This window comes from Terrapene carolina, unplaced genomic scaffold (genome assembly GCF_002925995.2).
Source record: "Terrapene carolina triunguis isolate 2854851 unplaced genomic scaffold, T_m_triunguis-2.0 Scaffold112, whole genome shotgun sequence".
NCBI classification, from domain to species: Eukaryota; Metazoa; Chordata; order Testudines; family Emydidae; genus Terrapene; species Terrapene triunguis.
The window spans coordinates 18,823,695-18,848,224 of NW_020664463.1; the positions used below are offsets into that span (position 1 = coordinate 18,823,695).

Consider the following 24,530-nt stretch of genomic DNA (forward strand, 5'->3'; position numbering starts at 1 on the left):
GAAAGGCTGTATTTGAGAGATGTTATACAGAGAGAATCTGCGTGATTTAGACATAGCCTGGATGTGAGGACCTAGAGAGAGGTCTGAGTTGAAGATGGCACAGAGACTATGGAGCTGAGTGACAGGCAGGCTGATGGTGTTGTTCACAGGGCTTGAGAAATGTGGTAGAGGAGAGGGCTTGGGGGGAAGATTAGGAGCTCTTATTTAGCCATTTTGAGCTTGGGTTTGGGACTGTCTCTTACCCTGTTTTTATATTGTGCCTGGCCCAATGGAACCCTGATCTCAGATAGGGCATCCCAGCACTACTATCCTACAAATAATGAACAATAATAATAATGGTCTTTGCAGATTGGGGCCTACATTTGTATAAATAAAGGCAATTTTCTCTAAGGCTGAGCGCATTTGAAAAGAACAGCAATCAAGCAGAAGAAGCTCAATTTCATGAAAAGAAAGAATAATCTGTTGTGTCTTTTCAGGTGACTACCAGAATGGAAGAAGAAACGGCTTCTCTGTGTATCTGGGAGAATATTTTGACATTCACTTGGCTTTAGATGGAACTGTGACTCAGGGGGACAAAAGGTAGACAGTGCAACAGTGAATGATGTCAGCTAAAAAGTGTAGCATCCATGTTATTTTGTGCATTACATCCTGAGCAACCTTTATTTTTCTTAACAGGGTTTCCCTGCCATTTGCCTCCCATGGGATATTTGTAGAGACTGAGGCAGGCTATTATAAGTTAGCCAGTGATGAGCATGGCTTTGTGGTGAAGATTGACATCGATGTGAATATTCAAATACTGTTTACAGAGAAGCACTATAATAAAACCTGTGGCCTTTGTGGCAACTTTAATTACTTTGCCGAAGATGACTTCAGAACGCAGGAAGGTAAGGCTCAAAATATTTACCTTAGATTTTGACATACACTCCAGTAGCATTTTTCTTGAGGGCTGATTCCACAAACAACACCTGAATCTCAGTGATTTAGCAATGAGTTTTCTTCACAAAATTTGGTTACAGTATCGCATTCTGATGTGCCAGTAAGTTATGTGACTAAATCCTTCAATCTTCCTTTTCCTTAAAAATGAATTAGCTTCATCTTTTATCCCTGAGTAAAACAGAGGGATCTAGGGATGCTGTTTTCACAAACTTTTACTCTAGAAGTGGTAATGATGGAACTAAAGTCTATATCATGGACTTTCATGGAAAAACTAGCAGAAAGGGTGGATTTACATGGGGAAACACTACTACAGTCAACTCTGTGTTTCCCACATATGAGGCAACTGGGGATAGGAATGGGGTTTAAATAACCATAGAAGTGACAGAATGTGTGTCTTGATGGGACATCTGCATAAAAGAATGGCCCTTCCGTGATCCTTTGGGCCTCTCTAACCTAGGCAGCATACTTCCCCCAGGAGACATGTTGCCTGAGGCTCCTGCTCCACACCAAGGCCTGGTCTTCTGTCTATACATAAAGGTTTGTAAGTGTGGAGTGGGAACCCCTGGGATTAATGCTGACAGCATCTCTCTGTGGGCTTGACAGGAAATAATGCTACATAGAGTAGCTGCCTCTCAGTGACACATCCTCCCTGCCCAAGACATCTCCCTCAATCTGCAGAGGCCCATTTGTGATACAGAGGTTATGTGGAAGGGCATGCGTGTGTTCAGCGAGCAGGAATGATACTGCTTTGGCTCCTCTCCATCCTGTATATGTTTATACAAATTAGCCCCTTCTAGCTCAGCCTACAAGTGTAAGGATAGCCCTGGTTTGACTCTAAAAGGCAGTCCTTGATGTCTCTTGCTTCAGAGGGCCTTTTTCATCTTCACTCTTAAGCCATTCACTCTATGGAGGAAGAAGGTGTTTCCATTGAACTAAGTGCTTTATAAAGTGGAGAGAGAGCTGAACCAAATAACAGAGAAGGAGTTGTAGTTTTCTAGTAAAGATACCATAAGGATGGCCTGGAAACAGGGGGCACAGTTTCAGTGAATGAAAACCCTAAGTGGGTATAGAATAGTGTGTGCTAAAATGTCTGACCTTGTCTTATTCAATGGAAACAATGAGTGAAAAACCCAGCTCACAAAATTCCAATCTGGGCCTCTGGCACCCTAAAGTTTGGGGGTGTTACAATCTGGAGTTTGATTCAGGCACTTTTCTAGTGACAACAAATAGAGGTGGAAGAAGTAAGAGCACAGTCAGTGGATTCCGTTTCAGGACAGACAGCGGTGTTGCCATCTACTTTGGTTTAGAGTAATGGGACAAAACCCATGAATTAGTAATCCTAAAATGTCAAAGATCTCCTTCTACCACTGCTGCTTGAACTCATAACAACAAGGCTTCCAGAAATGCTGACCCAGCATGGTAGAGTGAATGACAGGGAGACTTTAAAAAATGTATTAAAAATAAAAAGAGGAGAGAAGAATACAAAGGGCGGGGGGGTAATTGCCTGCGCCCTTCGATAGCCTGCTGTTGGCATCTTCCTTGCTGTGTCCCTGTTACACCATGCAGGCTCTAATTCTGCAAGCTGTTTTGTGTGGCCACAAGAGCCCTCCTGTGCAGATCAGCTTGCAGTATATAGGTATAAGTTAGCAGCTCTATCTGGCTTTTAACATGAGCCAAGAGATCTTTCATATAAGCTGATCCAGAAAGCATCAGAATGAACCCTATTAAAATAAGAAATACCATCTGTCTACTCCTGTCCATCATAATTTTACTTGCTGTCTCTTAGTCAAATTTAGAAGTGTATAAGAATCATCCCAACTCAGATTTCAGTAAGAGAGTGACACAGAGATTGGAATGGTCTCTTTCTATGGCTTGATCCTGCAGTCAAAATTCTTATCGGCTCTGTTATTTCCTGTTAATCTTTTGTCCATGTTTTGACTGTTGGACTGGGACCCAATGATTGTAATCTATAGGAATAATTATGATTTCGATTTTTGTTGATAACTGAAGCAAGATCACTTGAGTTTATGAACTAAAATAATAATTAAAAAAACAACAACATATAGAAAAGGACATTGCATAAAGTGTGAGAAGACTGTCAGGTTCTGAAAGACACTGAACTTTGACTTCAGATAAAGTAGCAGCTCTCAGGGTCAGACCCAGAGAAAGAGAGACAGACAACTAATACTAGAGCCAATTCTTATAGTGCAGCCAAAGAGCACCCAGAATAGCTGAGAGGTGTGTGCAAAGGTGACATTTGCAACCCTTCAGTCCTGGCCTGTCCAGTCACTGAGCTGGACCTCAGTGTAAATTAGAGCAGTCTCAAGACTGCTCTAATTTCTGTTGGCTGTTGATGACCCTGGGGGCCCATTATAACAGCTGGAGGTCAGTAGGGCACTGGAGAGATGCCCTGAGTCATGATCCCTTTTCAACCCCCCAAAGACCATGACCCATGTGGCATAGAAGCTGCTGTAGTGATTTTAGATGACCGGAGTGCCCCTCTATACAGGAAGATCCTTCTGTGACTTGGTGATCCATCTTTAGGACAGCCTTGTACCACTGGAGAATAGGGTCATAATGCTACAATATTCCCAACTTTGGTTTGCAGAACTGAGCACAAAAGTTTGCAGCATTTGGTACCATTTTACATCTGACCAACAGTTGCTTATGTCACAATTTTAACAAAAGGGTTTTTTTTTTATTTTTGAAAATTATTCCTCCCCCCATTTTAGATATGAAAACGATCTGTGCTTTAAAAAGTTGGTCAGAAACAGGGCTGGTTTTGCTTTTGCATGACTAACTTCTGATAACACAAGTCTTCTAGTATCGAATGCCACCATCTGTTCATCCATTGGCCCCTCGTGGGAGGACTCAGTGTGCTTTTATCATTGCGTAGCAGGCCAGAGATGGCAAATGAGGAAGGAAGGCATGAGTGGAGGGAAAGGGAATTTTAAATTTAGTAAACTGTGTATATTCATGTTTATTTGATCATTTCCCTTGTTTGTACTGTGACTCCTTCCTTTGGTTCTGTACGGAAGCTTAGAGTCAGGCAAAATAATCATACTGGTTCCTTGTGACCTTCAAATCTATGACTCTCACTCTGGAATGAACTTTAAGGAGTAAGTAGTGTGGCAAACTCATGACATCTCAGGATGTCACGATGCTGCACGCCATGGCTGCTTGGCATTTCATAGAAATATAGAAGTGTAGGACTGGAAGGGACCTCGAGAGGTCTTCTAGTCCAGTGGTTCTAAGCCAGGGGCATGCGTACCCCTGGGGGTACACAGAGGTCTTCCCTGGGCACATCAACTAATCTAGATATTTGCCTAGTTTTTTTAAGTGAGGTGAAACAAAGACAAGTCAGACTCCTGAAAGCGGTACAGTAGTCTGGAAAGTTTGAGAGCCACTGTTCTAGTCCAGTCCCCTGCACTCAAGGCAGGACTAAGTATTATCTAGACCATCCCTGACAGGTGTTTGTCTAACCTGCTCTTACAAACCTCCAATGATGGAGATTCCACCACCTCCCTAGGCAATTTATTCCAGTGCTTAACTACCCTGACAGTTAGGAAGTTTTTCAAGTTTACAAGGAGGAAGGAGAAAAATTGTTCTCGTTAACCTCCGAGGATAGGACAAGAAGTAATGGGCTTAAATTGCAGGAAGGGATGTTTAGGTTAGACCAGGGGTTGGCAACCTTTGGCATGTGGCCTGTCAGGGAAATCCATTGGCGGGCCGGGAGGGTTTATTTACCTGCAGCGTCCGCAGGTTCGGCTGGTCACAGCTCCCACTGGCCACAGTTCGCCGTTCCAGGCCAATGGGGGCTGCGGGAAGCGGCTTGGGCCGAGGGATATGCTGGCCACCGCTTCCCACAGCCCCCATTGGCCTGGAACAGCGAACCGCAGCCAGTGGGAGCTGCAATCGGCCGAACCTGCGGACGCTGCAGGTAAACAAACCGTCCCGGCCCGCCAGCGGATTTCCCTGACAGGCCACATGCCAAAGGTTGCCAACCCCTGGTCTAACCTAAACATCTCTTCCTGCAATTTAAGCCCATTACTTCTTGTCCTATCCTCGGAGGTTAACGAGAACAATTTTTCTCCCTCCTCCTTGTAACAACCTATTATGTACTTGAAAACTGTTATCATATCCCCTCTCAGTCTTCTCTTCTCCAGACTAAACAAACCCATTTTTTTCAATCTTCCTTGGTAGGTCATGTTTTGTAGACCTTTAATGATTTTTGTTGCTCTTCTCTGGACTTTCTCCAATTTGTCTACATCTTTCCTGAAATGTGGTGCCCAGAACGGGACACAATATCCCACTTAAGGCCTTATCAGCATGGAGTAAAGTGGGAGAATTACTTCTTGTGTCTTGCTAACAACACTCCCGCTAACATCCCAGAATGATGTTCACTTTTTTTGCAACAGTGTTACACTGTTGATTCATATTTAGCTTGTGATCCATTATGATCCATTATGACCCCCAGGTCCCTTTCTGCAGTCATTTTGTATGTGTGCAGCTGATTGTCCCTTCCTAAGTGGAGTACTTGGTGTTTGTCCTTATTGAATTTCATCCTATTTACTTCAGGCCATTTCTCCAGTTTGTCCAGATCATTTTGAATTTCAATCCTATCCTCCAAAGCACTTGCAACCCCTCCCAGCTTGGTACTGTCTGCAAACTTTATAAGTGCACTGTCTATGCCATTATCTAAATCATTGTTGGAAATATTGAACAGAACTGGACCCAGAACTGATCCCCACAGGACTCCACTCGATATTCTCTTCCAGCTTGACTGTTAACCACTGATAACTACTCCCTGGGAATGGTTTTCCAACCAGTTATGCACCCACCTTCTAGGATAGGGGTTGGCAACGTTGGCACGCGGCTCGCCAGGGTAAGCACCCTGGCGGGCCGGGCCAGTTTTATTTACCTGCTGACGTGGCAGGTTTGGCCGATCGCGGCCCCCACTGGCCGCGGTTCGCCGTCCCGGGCCAATGGGGGCGTCGAGAAGCGGCACGGGCGAGCGATGTGCTGGCCGCGGCTTCTCCCCACCTCCATTGGCCCGGGACGGCGAACCGTGGCCAGTGAGGGCCGCGATCGGCCGAACCTGCCGCGTCAGCAGGTAAATAAAACCGGCCCGGCCTGCCAGGATGCTTACCTTGGCGAGCCGCGTGCCGAACGTTGCCGACCCTGTTCTAGGAGGTCCATCTAGGTTGTATTTCCCTAGTTTTTTTTTTATGAGAAGATCATGCAAGATGGTATCAAAAGCCTCACTAAAGTCAAGATATACCATGCCTACCACTTCCCCCCATCCACAAGGCTGGTTACCCTGGCAACATCAGGGATACAATCATGCTCCTCCTGCTCCAAAGGCACAGGCCCTTGCTACTGAAGCTATAGGAGCAACTCCAACTGTTGGTAGCAGTAGAGGGTCCATCATGCACAGGTACACAGTTCTGATTCCACTCAGTAAGGAGCAGTGGTGCACTGATACTTACAGTGAGCCAGTTCCTGCTATGGAGATGTTTTCAAGTTCTGTCATGGTTTGTAAATGAAATGTAATATGTTAATCTCATCCTGGCCACTTTCTAAGACCCTGCAGCTTTAACTGACAGGCAGTCTTTGCTCAGGTCATTAGTGTACAGCTGCAACCCTCTTTCCCAGTGCTCAGCTATCTATTGATGTACTTCCTGGTAGCCAAAGCATCTGTACACCTCACAGTGACTGATGGATTTGTATCCTCATGACAGCATTGTGAGATAGGGAAGCACTGTCCCCATTTTACAGATGGGAAACTGAGGCACTGGGGAAACTAAATGATTTACACAAGATCATGCAGAAACTATGGGGTAGAATAGGCAATTTGATCCTGCATCTCCTCACACCTAGGCTAGAGCTGGAACTATGGGACCATCTGGGAGTGATACTTGGTGATGGATGCTGTAAGTCAGGATTAAGGCGCATTTGCAGTGCTGTGTGAAAAAGCTCACTCTACTTAATGCAAGCCAGGCCTATTATCCCCTCACTTTCAAGAGCATAACTTTATACACAAATATTTATCTTACATGAATCCCGGTGCCTTTCTATGGATATGGATTCTTTGGCCAGGACAGCAATAGGAAACATGCAGCTGGGAATCTCTCCCCAGATAATGAATGCACTCGTAATAAAACAACACATGTGGCCACTTTTTGGACAAGGGCCTGATATTCTGAGTCTGCTCCAATTCTGAGTCTGAAAATTGGCAGGCCACACTCTGCTGCCCTTAAGCTCCTGAGATGTGGGCTATAGCATGAGCAACTGTGAATGATATCTAATGCTTTGAGTAGTGTTGAGAGGTTATCAATATTGTCTTCCCAGATGTTCAGATGCAGCATAAATGTACTTGAATAATAATGCAACTTTGCATCTGTATAGTGGCTCCTATCAAAGGATTTCAAAGTTCATTCCAAACTTCAGTGAAGCAAGACTCCATAAATAACATCCCTATGAGGCATCCAGTCATTTTACAGATGAGCCATGGAGAGGTTAAGTGACTGACCCAAGATCCCACAGGAAGTCTGTAGCAGATCCAGAAACAGAGCTGAGCTCTCCTGACTCTTAGACCTGTATCTTATTAATACCCTACTGCCTGTCGAGGTGCAAGGGAAATGAAAGGGAAACCTGCTGAAATTTTCAGAACTGACGAGTCCCCACCTTCAAAAATTCTAAAGGGGCCTGATACGCAGACAGCATTGAGCGCCTACCCTCTAAAAGTCAGAGTTATGCAACTAGAACTAGAAGAACCTTTCTTGCATACAACATGGCAATATGTTTTTTCCATAGCAGAGAGAAACATGAGGTCAGCAATATCAGAGCAATATGTGCACAGACCGATAAGCTGAACATTGAAAACAAGAGATCTAAGGTCATAAAATGTTTCTGTTAAAGCTGACTCATGGAGCCAGAGAACAAGTTCCAAGTGGAAGTTGCTAAGGCTCCCAGAATGTTTGGAATGATTCTCAGTAGTGCCAGGAAGCAGGTGTGATCTGACCCTCTCCTTGAGATCTATCTTCTGACATGTCTAATAAGCAGCATTGTCAGTAGCCTTGAAAAAGACTATGGGCCCTATTTTCCAACACAGGGACTGTAATGATAGGGCATCCAATTCCCATACTTTTATCAACACATGCACACACAGGGTGGGAATTTTTAAGGCACTTCAGTGTTGGTTTAACTCTGCTCCCATTGAAGTCAATGGGAGTTTTACCATTTTCTTCAATGTGAGGTGAGTTAGACCAACTGAGTGCTTTAGAAAATCCCACCCCTATCGTACAAAGGGCAGTGGATGAGTGATTTTGATGTGCTATTAACTGAACATTGTTCTCCAAAGTGTCTGCCAAAGGTGATGAGACTGCATTAGAGCAGGGAAGAGTGGCTTGAGAAACCTTTAAGTATTAGAAAATGTGCCAGGAATTGATGAAACTTCAGTACTGGTTGAAATCAGATTTTCAGCACCTCATTAAATGTCTGAAAAACTACTCAGCTAAACCAAAATACCTTTTAAAAAAGAACTAAATTATATGCTACCAAAAAGTGAAAGGAACTCTGCACAAAGAAGCAGATAATGGTGTTCTACAGCTGTACAGATGGGTTCAGAGTAGGAAACTAGTTATCCCTAAAGGTTCAGTTAATTGTCTTATCTATGTGCTTAAGAAGTTCCATGCTTTCCCTTGGCTTCCTTGTTCCCCCTTAATTTTATATTTTATTTCCCCCACCACCAGAGTGCCCCCTCTCCTCTGCTCCCTTTACCTCCAAATACGGTTTAGTAGAATGACGATGAGTTTTATGTGGTTAACATGGTAATCTTAGAATTCAGTTCTTATCTCAGCGTGAAGCATTCTGTACATACCACAGATAATTCTGTCACTCATTTTTTGTACTCCTGCAAGGTATGTGAAGTATCTGAGAATCATCTAGCTCATTGATAGTGATGTGTAAAGGGGAGGATGGTTTGGTGAGTCCTCTCCAAAATGTCCATCTGCAGAAACATGTAAAGGTCCATTACCTATATTCTCCAATGTACCTAAATGGCCATACAATGACTTTACAAGAGGTAATGACTTCACGCACATCTCTGTTGGTGCTCAATAGGAGTTAGATGGCTAGCTGCCTTTTGAAAGTCTCCCTCATTTTTTTCAGAAGATATTTTGGAACACAGAAAATGGAAATGGCTCGGTATCAAATATTTTAGAAGATAAAACAGACACAAATATCCACTTGACTGTTGGGAGTTAATGATGAGCCAGGTCAGAACAAGAGAGAGCCTTGTGTTAGGGCTCATCTGATAGCTGCTTACCTCTCAATACCATTATTGCATCCAGTGTCTTGATTTGAGGAACACCTGAGACAAACAGTCTGGGTTGCCCACTGCCTTGAGCCTACTGTAGTCATATCTGTACAAAGTGCCATCAAATACAAATACAAATAACACACTGGAGAAGGCAGTGGAGAATCAGACTCCTTTGCTGGTTTTTTCCGTTCTCTCTTTCATTGTCTTCTTCCTACAGGCAACCTAACTCAGTATTCAAATGTTTAGATGCCTGCTTTAAATATTTAGGCATCTGTCAGGGTTGATTAGGTATACTTATTCCTGCCTCAAGACGGGGGGCTGGACTAGATGACCTCTCAAGGTCTCTTCCAGTCCCACATTTCTATAATTCTCCCTCGCTCGTCTCCCTCAGTCTCCGATTTAGTGAGCAATGATTCTCAAACTGTTTAACCTGGACAGGGCCCCGATCCTGCACTTGACTCAAAGGGAGAGCAGCAGTCCACCTTCCTGGAGCCTCCTTGAAGTTGCTGGGATTGTGTGTGGATGCAGCAGTTTGTCCCTGCACAGTCAGGACACTGCTCTGTAATGTCACTGTCCATTCCGCCTTCAACTTCCTCCTTAAGACCCACTTCTGTCGTGAATCCTAAGAAAACTGTCAACTATTAGTAGCAAGACAAAGGGCAAGTGAGGAAAGATGATGCTTATTTGAGAAATACATATTCCTTGTCGTTTTTATTCCTGTCCCCCTGTGTCCATCATATGTTGCTTGTCTACTCAGACTGTGAGTTTTGGGGCAAGGCCTGTGCCTTTGTTTGTATTTGGAAAGTACATCATACGGGCTGTTGCTGCTACTGTAATGTATCCTAGCACATTACAGGGGCTGTTACAATCCAGATAAAAAATAACTGCTTCTCTACATGAGGAGCTGTGCGTGGTTGGCAAAAGGGGTTTGAAATGGAGGATTGGGTTTTATCACGTCAGACCCTCCCAGAGGTGGCCGTTATGCCAATTGGGCAGGGGACAAGCTGGAGAGCTCAATATGCTATGTACAGCTCTAGATTTGAAGGTGCCCAGTTGTGGTTAGTCCTGGTGAGGAAAAGATCTGATGACAGTTGAGTGAGAGAGACTTAAGGATGCTGCTTGAATTAATTTTCTTGTGTGTCTATTTAGTGTCGCTGGTTATTATGTATTGTTTATAATGAAACCATGCACGTCCTGCTCTTAACATCTGGAGACCAGGTCTGCATGTGTTCGTCATGTCTCGTTATGCTGTTTAAAATGCTTTGGAAGTGTGGTCTACGGGATAGGAGACCTGGGTTCTGATCCCAGCTGTGACTTTCCCAAGTTCATGTTTTAGCTTTTGGTGCTTCTGATTCCCTTCCCATTCCTTATCTATTTATAGCATAAACTTTTCAGGGGCAGGGACTGCATCTCACTATGGGTCTATCTACATTGCAATTAGACACCCACAGCTGGCTCATGCCAGCCAACTTGGGCTCGGGGGGCTGGGGATGTGGGGCTGTTTCATTACTGTGTAGACTTCTGGGCTTGGGCTGGAGCCTGAGCTCTGGGACCCTCCCACCTTGCAGGGTCCTAAAGCCAGGGATCCAGCCTGAGCCCAAACATCTGCACTGCAATTAAACAGCCCCTTCGCCTGAGCCCTGCAAGCCCGAGTCAGCTGGGATGGGCCAGCCATGGGTGTCTGTCTGCAGTGTAGGCAGACCCTTTGTGTTTGGTAGATGGGACCTCCATCTCAGTTGGGGCTCTAGGTGCTACTGTGAATATGTAATTAATAATCATCATAAGTAAAATATTCTGGACCTTTGGGGATAGTTTGAACAATATTTAATGAGTTGCTGAGAGCAAAGGCTTTTGCTCTAATATCAGCTGCAGACAAGGGGTCTGTGCATGTGAAAATTTATAGTACTGTGATTTTAAGATTGACTCCTTTCCCTGCTCCTTTCAGAACACTGGAAAAGGCAAGTCACTTTTAATAAATGCACTGTGTGTGTGTGTGTGTGTGTGTGTGTGTGTGTATTGTGGTAGTGCCTAGGAGCCCCAGTCTCAGACCAGGACCCCATTGTGTGAGGCCCTGTGCAAACACCGAACAAAAAGATGGTCTCTGGGATGGGAGGGGAGATTAGAGTCCTAGAATTTAAGGCTAGAAGAGACCACCAAATCATCTAGTCTGACCGCATGCACATCATAGGCCACCAAAGCCCATCCAGTTACCCCTGTATTGAGCCCAACAACCTGGATTAGATGATAGCCCTTAGGAGACTAAACTTCTGTGTGCCATAGGCAGAGAATGAGTGGGACTGATGTGCACCTGTGCTTGAGAGCCCTGCAATGGCAGGGAATTGATTAGTTGGGATGAGCCCAGATGATCCTAGCAAGTGTCTTGCATGCCGCCCTGCAGAGGAAGGTCAAAAAACCGCAATTTTGATCTGGGGGAAAATTTCTTCCCCATCCCCAAAATGGTGATCACTTACCTCCTGAACATGTGGGTGAGACTCACCAGCCAAGCAGCTGAGAGAGAGAATTTATTGGTGGGGGAAGGGGAATGTCCTTCCTGACCACAGAGGCATGAGATTTAGGAACATAAGACATAGGACTGGAATGGACCCCTAGGGCTGCTGACCCCAGTCTCCGATCCTCACAGGTAATCCTGTCATACACCGCCACCTGTACATTTATCAAGCTCTATCTTAAAGCTAATTTAGTTTGCCCCCACTACTCCTATTGGGAGGCTGTTCCAACACGTCACTCCTCTGATGGCTAGAAAACTTCTAATTTTCAGCCTGAATTTATTCATGGTCAGTTTATATCCATTTGTTTGTATGTCAGCATTTTCCTTTAACTTAAATAGCTTTTCTTCCTCCCTGGTGTATACCCCCTCTGATGTGATGTACTTACAGAGAGCAATCATCGTCCCTCTCAGCCTTCACTGCTCTCCATTCTCAGCTGGCATGCTGTTAGAATGTTGCTTACTGTGACTGAGGGCAGGTCTACACTACGGGGAACAGTCGACCTAAGTTACACAACTCCAGCTACGTTAGTCACGTAACTGGAGTCGACGTAGCCTAGGTCAACCTTTTGCAGTGTGTACGCTGGGCTGGGTTGATGGGAGAAACTCTCTCGTTGACTTACTTTATGCTTCACGTTCTTGTGGAGTACCGGAGTCAACGGGAGAGCAATCGGCAGTTGATTTAGCAGGTCTTCACTAGACCCGCTAAATCGACCCCTGGTGGATGGATCACTGCACGTCAATCCCCTGGTAGGTGGAGATGAGCCATGAGTAGTGCACTGGTTACTGGATCAACCCGTCCCATAAACATAGAGAAGCGTGTATTTGCCCAGGACAGACTGGGAAATTGACTTCTGGAAAAATCCCTCCTGACTAGTACAGTATTGCCAACTACAAATGTTCAAAATGTCTGAATCAGACCTCAAACATCATTGCATTAAAAATCATGAGATTATTAAAATAACAACTGTTGGGATCACATTGGATATGCTTGGGACACATTTTCAAGCTTTTTTCTGCACCCATGATGGCTAGAAACTGACTTAAAGAAAAGAAAGAAAAAAAAAAAGAGAAAAAGCAGAGTCTCTCACGTCTTCACATGACTCCAGGAGCTGGACCTTTAAGAAAACATCAAAAATCACAAGCGTCACAATAATATTCAAGAGTTGGCAAGTCAAACTATGTGAAATTAAGCATTTTACGGCAGCGATAGATGGAGAGAAAGAGGTGTTCCCTTTGTAAGTGGCTGGAAGATGGAGAAGGAAGGAATGGTGAAGGCATGAAATAAGCCCCCATGTCAACAAGAGGGAGTGGAAGGAGTGGGGTTGTAGCTTCCTCTTCCCAGTAGCTAGCAGCCACAGGGCCTAAATCCCCACAGCCTAGCACAACCATGCCAATACAAAGTGGGTGTTAAATTCTACCGAATTAAAACGATGTTTTTACATAGGTGGAATTGACTGCACATGATACAACACAGCAGTGAGGTCCAATAAATGCACTAATCGTTCAAATGACAATGGCCCAAAGAATTATGGGATGTGAAAGGTTAAAAAAATGGTTGCAGAAAGGGGGGGAAATTGAGCTGCTGTAAGAAACGCTTCTATCTTAGTTGGGAGGTGGATGGTGACTTAATTATTTTGTTTCAATCTCTAATTTCTATTATTTGTATTTAAAAAAAAAAACACAGAAAAAACACCCCAGTGCACTTAGGCTCCAAGCAGAATTTATCTGACCAGCAAATAACATCTAGAATGTAGTTAAATAATTAATCTCTTCCTGTAGAGTTGAGCAATGATGGGAACTGCCTCCCACAGCCATTAGCACTCATCTGCCTTGTCTGTTCGTTGTGTGGGGAGGTGATTGTAGAAGAACTCCTTGCTGGATTCAGTCCTGATTGCTCTGGGTAGTTTTCCATAAACAATCTGTTGGAAGGGGAATGCTTTAACGTTGTAGATTGATTAAAACACAATTCATGAGTGTCTCAAATTCACAAAGTCAGCGCAGGTCCTTAGTTACTCAAGCCCCTAAACACCTGTCTCCTCCCCTTTTTCATGATTCACAGGGACCCTGGTCGAAAGCAGCTATGATTTTGCTAATTCCTGGGCCTTGCACAGTGAAGATAAGCGATGCAAAAGAATGCCTGCTCCAAGCAACACCTGCAATATTTCATCCGAATTTGCAGATAAGGTTGGTGCCATACCAATAGACTGTGAGCCCAGTCCTGCTCCTATTGAAGCCAGTAATAGTTTTATTCCTGGGAACCTACTTGTTAGAGCATGATCCTGCAAAGTCTGGAGTGTCTTCATCTCCCATTAACTTCCAGGGCGATTTCAGGTGCTTAGCTCCACACATGATTGGCCCTAATAGCCTGAATCAAGCTTCAGAAGTAGTATATGCCCAGTACTACAACACCAGTCTTTATGTAGGTGGAGCTTCAAACTCACTCAGGCCTTTGTCTAAGGGCAGGGCTATACTACAAATGCTTAGTTACTCCACCTCCCCAAGAGGTGGTAGCTCTGTTGGTGGGAGAAGCTCTCCTGCTGACATAGTGCTGTCTATACGGGGGGAGAGGGGTTAAGGTCAGTTAAACTATGTCACTTAGGGGTGTGGATTTTTCATACCCCGAGCGACATAGTTATACTGAAGTAAGTGTGTAGTGTAGACCTGGCCGAAGAAGAAGAAGAATAGTTCAGTGGTTAAGGGTTTATCCTGGGATTTGTGACAACTAGGTTCAATTCCCTACTCTCCCACAAATTTTTCCTATGTGATCTTGGGCAAGTTACTTAATGTCTCTGGATATGTCTACACAGCAACTAGACACCCATGGCTGCCCCGTGCCAACCAGCTGAGGCGCGCAGGACTCGGGCTGCAGGGCTGTTTCATGGCTGTGTAGCCTTCCAGGCTCAGGCTGAAGCCCTGGCTCTAGGACCCTGTGAGGTGGGAGAGTCCCAGAGCTTGGGCTTCAGCCCAAGCCCAGAAGTCTACACTGCGGTGAAACAGCCCCACAGATCCAGCCCTGCGAGCCCGAGTTGGCAAGGGGCAGCCGCGGGTGCTTAGTTGCGGAGTAGACATACCGTCTGTGGCTTAGTTCCCCATTGTAAAATGGGGATAATAGCACTTTCCTACTTCACAGGGGTGCCATGAGGATAAGTCCATTAAAGATAATGAAGCGCTCAGATACTGTGGTGATGATGGGGGACCATATATGTATCAACTTAACATTAGTAAGAATAAGCTTTTACAAAACCAGTAGAAATATTTCGGTGGTTTTTTAAATACCAATGAGAGCAGTTTCTTTTTAAGAAACACCCCCCTGAACTGCTAGCAGCTCAGTCATTGCGGCAGCCCTGTGCTAGTGCCCTGAAGGTGAAATAGGCTAAAACTAATTACAAATAAACATGCACATTCCTAGCCTAGTTGGTTTTTTTTAAAGCAGTGGGAGATGCAAAAAGTAAACAGCATGAACTCTGACCCATAAAGGAAGTGTTTTCAATGAACTGCAGTTCAAGAGCCTCTAATGGCCTGCCGAGCAGCTGTGGGTGGTGTATGGAAAGTCGGCTGGTCAACTGGTGCTGTCTCTCCTCTTTTCCCCAGCTGCTAGACTTCATTAAAAGAAGCTAAAACTACACGATGATGCACTTTTTTGGATATTACTGTTCTACATTGGCAAGGGCCACAGGGATGTTATGTCGTTATCAATAGGAGGGAAGGTTGGCTGCATGCTCATGACCATGAGGGGAAGTGTCCATGAGACAATCTGTGTAGTACCATGTGGTCTGCACTATGAAAATGTTTCAGAAGGCCTGATCTGAAGTGTAATTTGTAATGCAGGCAAAGAGGTTTGGTCCTGATCTTGTGATGAGATGCATACAGGCAGGTCTGTGTGGAACCAGTGATGTTCCTGCATGGATCTCATTACAGGGTCGGGCCCTGGTACTGAAAAAAATGTATTTTTAATATGATGTGTCCCTTTGATCCAGCAACTCCTGTTCACTGGTTTAACTAATACCCAGGGGCACCAAACAGTGTGACAGTGTGATTTGGCAGCTTTTCAGGGGTGACAAGTCTCTACATAATTTCCATCTCAACGGGTGTGCATTTGATTGATAGTAAATGCACAGTCCCACAAAATTTACTTCTGCTCAGATCTTCTTTGGAAGAGGAACAGAAATGTTTTATTGTTTGAGCTTCCTACCACTAAAAATCTGCAGCTGATCAATTCTGTCCTCACTGAATAGTTAGGGGATGAGGGCAGCCAGGGGCTGCATTTTATGGCTCTGAGTTGCACTTGGGAATCTGATACAGGTGCAGTGCAAGTCAGTCTAATCTGTCATCAGAGAATTGTCATTAGTACAATACATGTGCTGCTTGGGCATGCCACGATCACCCTGCTAACTGGTTTAGTAGTGACATTTGCTGGAGAATACTTTTAGGGCCATTCTGCTGATTGCAGTGCCAGATGCAAATAGAGACTGGTCTCGTGGTACCCCCAGATTTTCATATTATCTCAATACTGTTCTGATCAACATCTGGACACCGAGGGTGGAAAAATCCCCTCAGTATTACAGCTTATGCCTAGTTAGTGAACATCCTCTTTTTCTCTTGCCATTACCCACCCTAGCAGTTTCCTCTGAAGGCTGCATAAAAATACTCCTGGGCTGCGGCCAAAGAAGCACTGGGCAAGGCTCAGGAGGGCTGTGTGCAAAGGTGCCACTTATATCCTGCCTATATCCTGAGCCAGCAATGTGTGTCCTTGGTTGCCCAATGCTGAACAGAGCTTGCCTGAAGGCTGCTCTAAACTGCATCAGGTGCCAAGAGCACTTGGGGGATATTCTGCACCTGGAGATCACCAATTTGTAAGGAGGCCTCAGTCATGCCTCTTTTTTTCCACAGCTGCTGCAACAGGTGCTGCCTTAGTAGCTGCTCTGGTGACTCCATGTTCCCCAAGGATTCCCCGAGGCAGGGGATCCTCAAATTAGTCATCATGGGGGTAGCATTGTTTTTCTGGAGTGATGCAAAGATGCTGTGACTCAGCCAAGGGTCTTTCCCTTGGGCTCCATCTATCCTTTTTTGCCTCTGCTTTGCAGGTATAAATATGCCCTCTGTTTCCATTAGGCATGCAGTAAACACGTACAAATCCTCACTGCTTTAGGAACAAAGCAGTTATTTAAGAGTTCACGTACTGTGCATTCAGTATTACAGAGTGTGGTGGTTATGGTGAAATCAATTTTTAACCCATTTAATGCTAATCTTGTGTACGCTGGTGTGAATTCGGAGTAAGTCGGCTGACTTTGGCATAGCTCTAGATTGACAGTGATAGAACGATCAGAATTTGGCTGAGCAGTTGGAAACTCGGGGCTAATCTAGATCAATGCTTTTTAAGTTGGGCCTAAGATGATAGAGGAAATATGATGTAGAAAGTTCCTGCTCTGGGGATATTTGATTGTTCATTACTCAGCCACACAGAGGAGGGGCTTACTTATGTTCAGAGGAGCTTCTGGCTATTTACACAGACCCCTAAACCTTTTGAGCCTCTGAATAACAATATTCCTATTAAACATTCTAAAATTCATCGGAATGTACTTGCAACCCCAAACTTGTAGCCCCAGGCCCCTAGAATCTAGAGAATTGGCTGTGGAAATGTGTTAACTATGGATGCAAGTGGAACCCTGCCTACCCCATCTGGTATGTCTTCACTGCAATCAGAGGTGTCATTGTGGTACATGGAGACATACCTGAGCTAACTTTCAGCTAGAGCTGGGTGACATTTTTCAGATTAATTATTTATTCACCAAAAAATGCAGTTTTGATTGACCTGGAACAAGTCACGAATTTGACAGAAATTTGCCAAAAATACAATAGTTTTGGTTAAAATATTTTTGGGGGGACTGGGAAGGAGGCCTTACAACTGTTAGCCTAGCTATTAGGGAACTCACCTGGGATGTAGCAGACCTGGATTCAATTCCCCGCTCTGCCTGATGTGGAGAGGGGATTTGAACAGGGGTCCCCCCACTTCCCTGAAGAGTGCCCTAACCACTGAACTATGAGATATTCTGGGTTGAGTCTCCTCTCTCCTGCTGAAGCTGTTCCACTCTTTATAAATAATTAGACCTTGGAGCAGAGACTTAACGCTTGGGTCTTCCACATCCTAGGTGAGTGCCCTGACCACTAAACTCCAGAATAATCCTCACTCTTTCTCTGGTCCAATAACTGTTCATTGTCATTCATAGTGGTAGTTCATAGTAATGGATAATGACAGTGAACATCTTTTTCCTAAGCCTGAGTTTAGGTCTATGGAGAGTTTACCTTGGTTTCTGAGTTGATAGAAATCTGCCTTATTTATGGTGCCAAGGCTCTGTGAGACCTGCTGGGTTTGGTTTGCTTGACTGCACCAAAATACAAACCCATTCTAAAACTGGTTGGAACTGCAGTGTGGACGAGGCTTTGGTGCCTGGAACAGTTCTTATAACTGGTTGGGGCCACTGGAGCTTTGTCTATCAAAATCAGTTTGAATTTGTTGGAAAATTCTGCCATTGTAGACAAGGCCACAGCAATCACCCAGCCCTGGTCTTGATTCTAAAGCAGAATGAACACAGTTTACAGAGTGGATTAGAATTTACAGTTGCTTCTATATAAACCACGTTAAATATTGCTGCTTTGCAAGACGACATTTGCTCCGCAGGCCAATGAAATGAGCTTCTCTATTCTGTGAATTCCTGAGCCCACAGCATTTGACAAACATTGACTCAATTTATTCACTGCCATGAATAAACGTTGTACTATTAATAGAAGTCCAGCAAAAGTGAGGGCTTGCTGAAGAATTCCGATCTTTTCAATCAAGAAACAGATTCCTTTGTTTGCTAGCTTCAGCTTCAGGAATGCAAATCTCCCCCATCTCTCAGCCCCTTTGGATCTGAGGCAGTCAGCTGGTAGGGGAAGAAAACAATAGCTTTGGTTCATGCCATTACTCTCCCCCATCTAGATCTGGAGTTCTTGTCTTTTCTTCCCCCACAAATTGCTGTTTCAAACCATGTCTCTGTAGAGGTGCCTCACAATTTGATTTGTTTAACAAATGCTTTGGAAGATGAACAGCTCTATGGGCCTGATCCAAAGGCAAAACTAGAGCTCTTGCATTGACTTCAATAAAAAGCCTGGCATTAAGTGTGACAAACAGTGGAGCCCTGTAAATTGGTTTGAAAAAATGGAATTGCCTGGATTCAGATTACTCATGACAAGATGAAAACTCTGACAGGGAAACTGCCTGGGTGCAGGGGTAATAGTAAGAGATGTTGCGGGAGGACAGCTCCTGCTGCTTTCTCAGATTTCCTCTTCTGCTGTGGCTAGTGAGGTGAGCACTTCCCAGGCAGGAGAAGCTGAAGTTGCATTATTTCTGGGGCTCCTAACCTTTCCTGCCAGTGTGTGAAACAGCAACTGATGGGAGAAGAAGAGGTATCCTGGCTGTGACACCCCTATATACCCCCTCTCCTCCGAAGGAAGGTCAGTCCTGCCTGCTCTCTGCCTTTCTCCTTCACTGGAGAAGGCAACAGAAAGAATTCCTGCTGCCTCCCTTTCCGCTCCAGGGAGACAGCCCCCTCCCCACCCCACCTCAGTGCACACACCAGCTCTGTCTATTTTTGCATAAAATCTCTGTCTTGACATGTCTTTAAATTGTGCAGTTCCCTGCATTTGACAACGTTCCATGGAAGGATCCCCCTGAGCCCCCATCTTTACCTGTTTTGTGCATCTGTACAGATTCTCCACCCTGGCCACATTCTCCATCCTGCTAGAAAATGGGGATGGGAAGCACCAGCAATATGCTGGCTCTACCCATGCACACGCTTTTGCTTGGATGGCTATGGCCCTGCCTGGAGACTTCAACTCCCTTCAGAAACATGTATTCCCTGGTCCCCATTCTCTTCCCCTTGCTGCAGCACAAGAGGATGCAACACTGCATCATCTCATAAAACCCAGACCGCTGATGATGGCTTCTAAACCTGGTTATCTCCCCAGCCTCTCATCTACTTTAACCACTGTATTGGGGTGATGATCTCAGTCACCGAGAAAATGAAGTATCATCATGTGGTGACGACCTATCAGCTGACTCTAGGGATGGATAAGTAAATGAGATCACGGGCTGAGGTTAATTCATACACTTTCTTATGATTTAATCCATTTCCTAACAATTGTTAAGGTAGAGGAAAACATATGGTCTCCCCTATGATAGTTTTTAGTGTCCAAAAAAGTTTGCCATGTAAGTAATTGTGCTCAGTCATGCAATAGCTGCATAACAAATGCCTGTATAAAGCGAAGTATCAGAGGGGTAGCCGTGTTAGTCTGGATCTGTAAAAAGCGACAAAGCGTCAGACGCATGACGAAGTGGGTATTCACCCACGAAAGCTTATGCTCTAATATTTCTGTTAGTCTAGACTCTATAAGGTGCCACAGGACTCTTTGTCGCTTGTATAAAGCAAGACTCCCAGATCGAAGCTATGCTATCACTACAATAGATGCAAGGGACATAGCTTGCCCCTGTATTGCTTGCAGTTTGCAGTATGCGTACATTTGGCTAATTGTGTTTAACTATGATTTGTAACCATGTTAATGACTTGGTTCATACAGATTGGGTTTTAGCCTGGTTACAGGAATCAGCAGTATTTCTGTCCCGCCGAAAATTTAATTTGGTGGAAATTTTCTGTCAAAAATTCATTTAGAGAGAAAATTCCGAACCAGCCCTAATAGATAGACCATCACAGGAGAAAATTGTAATTATTATTGTTCATAGTATAAACAATAAGCTCCACACTGTACTGTATGGAACACAGATAGTTCCTGCTTCCTAGAGCTCACTGTTTTAAAAAATAAAACAGACATGTGGAAGACAGGACATGCTGGGAAATCCAGAGAGGGAGTTAACAAAGGTGAATATTTTATTTGTGGTTAAGAGCTCACTGCTTGTGGGCATTGATGAAAGAGTGGGACTTTAGGAAGGATTAAATGAAGAGGGAATGATGGGTTGGCAACCTGGGTAAGGGGGTCATCCCATGGATGGAAGGTGTAGGAGGGGTTATTGGGAGAAGGAACTGAATGGGGCACTAAGGATGGCATTGCTGGAAGAGTGGAGTGGGTGGAACGTTGTAGGAGACAAGATATGGGAAAGACTGATCCTTGGATGTGAGGTTGGGAAGTTGTACGAGGGACTAGATTTTGACACTACTACTCTGTGTTTGTGCGGTGCCTAGCACGATGGGGCCCCATTCTTATTTGGTCTTTAGGCACTTCTGTACTAAACATCATCATCATAATAGTTGTCTTATGCCTGGCTCATGAAGGTCCTGCTGTAGTTACACAACCAGGAGGTACACAGTTAGAACAAGGTTGTGCCTCAGCTGAATCATAGAGCTTTTTTTTTTTTTTTTTTTTTTTAAAGGAGCTGTAACTCTAGCATGAAATTCAGCCTTAATGTAAGCCAGTAAGACGTTATATCCGCTTTTACACCAGTGCTCAGTTTGGGTCCTTTATCTTAAGAGTTGTGTGTCTGTTCCCTTAACATAGTTATAACAGTTTAGTTCTATGTTCACAGACAAAACCAAACTGTTTTATAATGGAGTGCCCCGACACAGCTGTATTTGTAATACAGATGGAACAAAGAACAGTCTTTGCAGCAATACTCCTGCAGGAAGAGATCTCTGCTTTTTTAGAGTGGTAAAAGGTTTTTGTACATTCTTAAATGTGATCCTCACTTTCAAGATTTTACCTTCCCTTAGAAACAGTACTCGGAGTCTATCTTTCATGGTGTCCTTGTCTATTCTTTGAGTATTATAGCTATAAATAAAGTCCTAGTAACCAGATAATTTTGCCATTGACTTCAATGGGAACAAGATAAGATGCATAAGAATGGGTATTCTCTGTATACAACAAAGAGAGCCAGTGCTGAGTGAATCTTGTTTATCTCAAGACCTTGGAAGGTGAATGGAGAGGTGCATAGCTTGTGGGCCTGATTTTCCTCTAATTTACAATGGTATAAATCAAGACTAACTCCAGTGAAGTCATGGAGTTACAGTGGCCCCGTATCTCTCTTACCCTGGTGTCTCATACAAGCTCCTACAGCGTGTGGGAGAAAGCTTGGCTGAGTCAGTGTGGCAAGTTGTGTATTATTTATACCACACCCAAAGGTGTAGAAGGCACCTAACATAACACAGAAAACTAGGTTTCTGCTTCAGAGAGCTTTTAATCAGCCAGGCCTCTTTAAAATTCTTTATTTGATAAGGGAGCCGTGAGAAAACCAAATAAAATGAAAGTCCAGAAACATTAGGCCCACCCCAAAGTATATCCCTTCCAGATGATATATAGAACATATTGTCTTTATCGATGCACAATAGATTTCAAACATAAAGGAAATAGAGTTCATTGTTTTCATGTTAAAATGCTTTACTCAGCCTTAAAGATTATTTTTAGTGATATTTATTTAATGGCATTTGTCTTTGTTATGCAATTCAGAGAGCAACAGAAATGCAGTGCAAAAGAAATCAGAAGAATGTATAAAATTCCACTGACAATTTTGTGCGGTGGGATTAGGGGAGAAGAGAAGTTAGCAAATTGTGATCACAAAGAATCATCCATGCCATGGTGCCACCAATCACATTTAAAATGACACTGCCAACTTGAAATCAGATGAATTACAAAAACCTAAAAATAAACAAAGTAGCGTCAGGTCCTACATTTGTTCCTAAATATCCCTGTAATTTTTTGTGGTTTTACAATCACAGTTTCCTATATTTTTATTTTCTCCCCTGTTGCTATGTGAAAGAGCCATAAAAACATCAGGGGGAACTGATTAACGCCAGAATTTTCAAGTGGCATTGATTTGGGTCTCCAAAGTGGAATGCCTTGGACCTGATTTTTCAGAGGTGCTGAGCACCCAAAACTCCAGGTGAAGTTTTGTGGCTCAGCATTTCTGAAAATCAGGTCTGTGGCATCTCACACTAATCACCCAGAATCAGTGGCCAACTTTCAAAATATGTCTGAAACTAATTAACGATAGAGTGGAAAACAGTGAAACTGACTATACATGGTGTGCTGTCAAATGTACAAAATAAACAAACTGATCTTTTTGCAAATTGGCAATGTCCTGTTAAACATTTGCAGAGATTCTTTTCCATTAATGCTTAAACCCCACAAGTCTACAGCAATACCCATAGCAACAGATCATAGAAATGTAACTTGGTTAAAATTCTGGGATCCAAACTTTTCCAGTCTCAAGGGTTGTTTAGAATCCAAACTGGGGTCCAGACCTAAATTTTGCAGCTAGCTGAACTATACCCCGGCAACTGAATGTTTCTGAAACTGGAGGAGGGGATTCAAAATCCAGGTAAAAATGTTATGGCTTGATCCCATCTCCAATCATGAGTAATTTACCACACATTAAATCAGTGGCCTTTTAAATTTCTCATGGAACAATACTATCAACTCCTTACATCTTTACACTGAACTACATTCAAAAAGAAAAGAATTTATATTATATTAAACTGAGATTAGGATAGTGATTAAATAATAGTGAACTGACCAGTGTGTCCAACTGCTGGAGATGGTCAGTGAAAATGTTCTGAAATTTCATTTTGGCAAAATATGCTGTTTTGGGAAGCTGAAATGTTTTGTGGGGACATATCAGTTTCCATTAAACTTTTGTCAGGAAGGTTGAAAAGAGAGTGAAGAGATTCTCTATGGCTGGGTGACTACGGCGCTGTTGTTTGAGGACAGATTTAAGTCCCTACTCTGCCTGATTGAGAACGATTTGGGAGGAAAAACTCTACTCTGAATCAGGCTGAGCAGAGACTGGAACCTGGTTTTTGTGAAAACCTCTGAAAGGTTTTATTTTTGTTCCAGCCTGGCATGACAACAAATTCTGAAATCTTGCAAGTTACCGCCATTGGGAATTGTTGGTGTCTGTCTGCCAGGATTGAGCGCCTTCAGCTGAGTTTGAGGATTAGTCAAGCCCAACCTCCAGGCAGATTAATGAGCTCAGCTGCATTGTGTAGGACTGCCTGATTGGCTGAAGGGAGCCAGGCGGCCTGCTTTTAAACTCAGCAGCAGCAGTTACTGGTTGCTTAGTGCTTCAGCCTAGCAGCTGTTGATCGATCACTCTTGCTCCTACTCTGCTCCTGGTTCCTGACTCCAGCTCTGATACTTGACATCTGGCCCCTACACTGTCAGTTCTAATTACTGCCCTTTACTGAATGGAATCAGAACAGCTTCAGCATGAATATTAGGCTGAATAATGTCCCTCCCGATAGAGAAAAGCAAGTATATGGGTCTAGTTAGCAGAAAAAGGAATGCTTTGTTTATAAGGCAGGACACAGACATTGTCAATCCCTGGTGCTCGCAACTTGTGCAGCACAGTGTAACCACCTCAGTCCTGCAAGTTTCTCCATGCAGGCACATGTCTCCACTCACAAAGAGCAGCTTGTGCCTGTGTAAAACAGACCCTCTGGTGCAACACCTAACTGATATTCTCCTTTAGCTCCAATAGTAGTGGGAAAGGCCTTTGGAGCGAGAGGAATTATTTTCTTATCCTGTTATCATTCTGGAGGACATCTGAGGGATAATGGTGTGCAGCATAGTTACAAGTGAGTGTTCTGAAGTGGCCAAAGATTAGTTACAAACTCACAGTGATTCAGAAAATGGGGCTTTTTGGAATAATTCGCTCCCACATCTGTATTACTTTTCTGCTGGATGCTGCAAATTCTATGCTTATTAATAATAAGAACA

At 43.9% G+C, this 24,530-nt stretch overlaps 1 protein-coding gene across 1 annotated transcript in view; it reads left to right on the top strand.

Moving 5' to 3' along the window:
* The window catches only part of VWF (von Willebrand factor), a 247,585-nt gene that overhangs the window by 13,621 nt on the left and 209,434 nt on the right, over positions 1–24,530 (top strand). Inside the window, exons 4-6 of the mRNA XM_029911665.1 lie at positions 477–579; positions 676–884; positions 13,828–13,952. Coding sequence (XP_029767525.1) covers positions 477–579; positions 676–884; positions 13,828–13,952 — 437 coding nt within the window. The remainder of the gene's footprint in view (positions 1–476; positions 580–675; positions 885–13,827; positions 13,953–24,530) is intronic.